At 50.2% G+C, this 3,294-nt stretch overlaps 1 protein-coding gene across 4 annotated transcripts in view; it reads right to left on the reverse strand.

Moving 5' to 3' along the window:
• The window catches only part of LOC109523558 (MAP7 domain-containing protein 1-like), a 16,251-nt gene extending 13,937 nt beyond the window's left edge, over positions 1-2,314 (reverse strand). Inside the window, exon 1 of one of the 4 annotated variants that reach the window (XM_019882772.1) lies at positions 1,871-2,314. In XM_019882772.1, coding sequence (XP_019738331.1) covers positions 1,871-1,955 — 85 coding nt within the window. In that variant the 5' untranslated portion in view covers positions 1,956-2,314. The remainder of the gene's footprint in view (positions 1-1,870) is intronic. The other 3 variants (XM_019882773.1, XM_019882774.1, XM_019882775.1) reach the window with 3 other exon arrangements.
• Positions 2,315-3,294: the final 980 nt, after the last annotated feature.

Here is a 3,294-nt window from a genome sequence, read left to right on the forward strand (position 1 = left end):
CCCCCCAACCCCTACAAGAACTTCTACTTGACAAGTTTTCACTGCCCCTCAGAGTCAGAGTCCAGTGTGACAGTGACGAAGAGGAAGTGGCATCGCGCCGCTACGGAGGAGGTTGTGGCGACAACGAGCAATGAAACCCTCGGTAAGGGGGGGGCTTCTTAAAATTGGAGCACCTTCTAATGCCGCCACAGCGAAAGCGATTTTTACCCCAATCCAATTTCACGGCATATCGTTTTGCCCGGGTAGACTATAAATACAAAGCGCCTCCAGCGGGACACCAAAGGAAGAATACATAATCGTTTGAATAAAAATTAGACTGCGCAAACACACAACGTTGTCATGGAAAAACGCAGATGAGGCCAAAGGGAACGGGGGACGGAACGACGACAAACTTGAAAAAGAGAAAAATGGCCGTCTCGAAGCGGCAATCAACCGGCGCGTCCCTTGTCGCCCCCTTCCATGCTGTTTTGTTCCTCGCGCTGGCCCCCCCCCAAAAAGAGGATGACGTCAGGGGGGGGGGGGCAAAGGGGGCCCAGACGCATCGGAAGCGCAGTGCAAACAAGCCGGCGTTGACTCGGCGCCAGCCCGTTTGTTTAATAAAGGTCAACAAGAGTCGCTGAGCGATCATTATCTGGAAATCAAGCGGACCCCGCTTACTGGATTCACCACTTCACTTACGGAACACAAACAAACCGCCTTTGCGTGATGATCCTCCTCGATAGTATAAAACGCATGAGCAAAATCGGGGGGGGGTGGGGGGGGGTGTTGAATGGATGCATTTCATTGGATGGTGATGTTGTCCCATTTGTCATCATCTGGGCTGCTGTAACGGCGGTTGAACAATCTGTTCGCTTTACGGAACAAACAAGAGTCGGTTAGTCAACATTGTGGCACGTTGAGTTTGTGGACGGTGGACCTGCGCTACTAGAAATGTTATTCATCGCACAGCAAAGTCTAGCTGCCACGGGATTTCTTGAAACTGCGGCGGCGGCGGCAGTTCCCTTCCCAGCGGTTTGTCGGAACCAAGGCCTTTTCACGACTTTGTGGTCGGTATCATGAAGTTGAGGTTACAAAAGGCGTTGGTTGTTGGCAAAATGGAAAAACGACTGAAGTGAACTCTTTGAAATGCCAACGTTCGTTCGAGGGGTGGGTGGAAACGGTGTCGACGGGGGTACGTTGAGATGAGGTTGGACTGCATCAAGTCCATACATCAACGCAGATCAACCGCAGGATCTGCGATCGGAAGCGTGGGATTGGTCGCCAGTCTTAGCGGTCATCCTCAAAGATTCTCCAACGTCAACGAGGAATTGGATTCCGCTGCCAAAACATAGCGACCCGACCCAACTCGGGTCGTGGAGGAAAAGTTGTCCAGTTGTCATTGAGATTTTCTGGACAACGGGCCACAATGCTCAGGCACGCTTGAACTCCGGCTCGGTCAGCTTTCGGTGGGAATAAGCGACACGTGAGGTCTTGCGTTTGGATGGATGTGCACGTTTCAAGACGGTCATGCGCAGCGTTGCTGGGGGGTTCTGATGCACAAGGAAATTATTTTTTACAACGCGTCTCCATTTCCGGTTTACAAAGGAGTGGCAAACATTTTGTCCTTGACTGGCTCGGCATTAAGATGCATCGCGAGTGAGTGAGTGGGGATAATAAGGAGAGGGGGGGGGGGGGGGGGGCAGATCACCTCATAGCGCAAATGGGGGTTTTGCGCGACGACTATTCTTCATCCTACTTTGCAAACGAAAACAACGAGGGAGACAAGTTGCTCCGTCCAACACAATGCGACACTCCACCGACGTTTCTGATCAAATAAGAGCGGCGACCTCACACCTCCGAAAGTAGAAAAAAAACGAACGCGAAGACTTACGGGCGTCCACCGCTCCGGTATTTTGCTCCATTTCGGCGGCGGCGGCGGCGACGCCTTCGCTGCCCGTCGTCGTCGTCTCGTTCATCCAAGCACCGGCTCCTCGCTGCCCAGCGGTCCGCTCATCCCTTCAAGCAAGGCGTGTTGGAACTTCGGAGTCACTTGAACGCCACGTCGAGCGGGAAATGGACCTACGACGTCACGGAACACGGGATGGAAGTATTCAGAGACGCGGGAGAGTAGGGCATCATTATGATTATTGAAATAATTTTTTGTTTGGAGAGGGAGGGGGAGAAAACGGAGGAAAAGGGAAAGCCTTTCCGCGGCGGTCGGCTAGCTAGTCGCCGCAGCTGATGCTGAGCTCCCGCCGACTGACCCTCAGTCTGGGCTGGACCGTACCATTACAAAATGAGAGGGGTGTCACCTGAATGTTAAGCAAGTTTTATTTGATAATTTATGGATTAAAAAAAATACACTATACGCCATGAAATTCTAAAATGTATATTAAAAATTCTCTGGGTCATCCTTATGATTATTTCCCCCCCCCCACACACAAGAAAAAGTGGTTAACTGGGGTGATTTTAGGTGCCGTTTTCCCCCCCTTTGTGTTGGTTATTCCCATCGCCTGAAAAACAATGCTTTTGGGACTGCTCCCACTGAATGAGTGATGGGAATTCCGGCTCTTTTTAGAGAGCCGGTTCTTTTGGCTCGGCTCACTAAAAAGAGCCGGCTCTTTCGGCTCCCCAGTTTTTTTTTTGTTGCTTAAATTAGTTTACTCCCAAAAATAATGTAAAATTATTATTAAAAAACAGGAGGAAAAAAAAAAAGTCGGCTCCCATTAAAGCGGCTCCCTCTTAGGAGCCGGCCTCATGTCGTTCACTTCAAAGAGCCGGCTCGTTCGCGAACGACACATCACTACACTGAATGCAAACTTCCAAACGCCTTTCATTGCTCAGGCTTTAAGAGGAAAGTTTTTCCCAAGGATCCCCCTCATAATTTACTTCTACCACGCGAACCCCATAATTGCCACAGGAATACTTGAATTTTTGCTGGAGGAAAACAAGAAGTTGTCATGTTTACGAGAACAAAGACTCGCCTGATCTTGAATTCTCAAGCTGCAAAATGCCGCAGCTTTAACTTGCAACAACGCAGCAGACTCGTTCTCTGTTTCCATACGTGCACTTGTGTGTGTGTGTGTTCTCTGTTTCCATACGTGCACTTGTGTGTGTGTTTCCTGTCAGCCTGCTCTTTGTATTTTGCATGCTCCAGTAACAAGTTCGGCCGAGTGTCGCCACACAATTACAATGTGAATGCATTTTGTTACGTCACACTCACTCACCCGCGGTCTTCTTCTTTACCACCTGTGGATCTCTGGAGGCATCTGCAAAGGCGGTGGCGAAGGGGGGTGGGGCGGCAGTTTTTTTTTT

This window comes from Hippocampus comes, unplaced genomic scaffold (genome assembly GCF_001891065.2).
Source record: "Hippocampus comes isolate QL1 unplaced genomic scaffold, H_comes_QL1_v1.1 scaffold281, whole genome shotgun sequence".
Classification (NCBI taxonomy): Eukaryota; Metazoa; Chordata; class Actinopteri; order Syngnathiformes; family Syngnathidae; genus Hippocampus; species Hippocampus comes.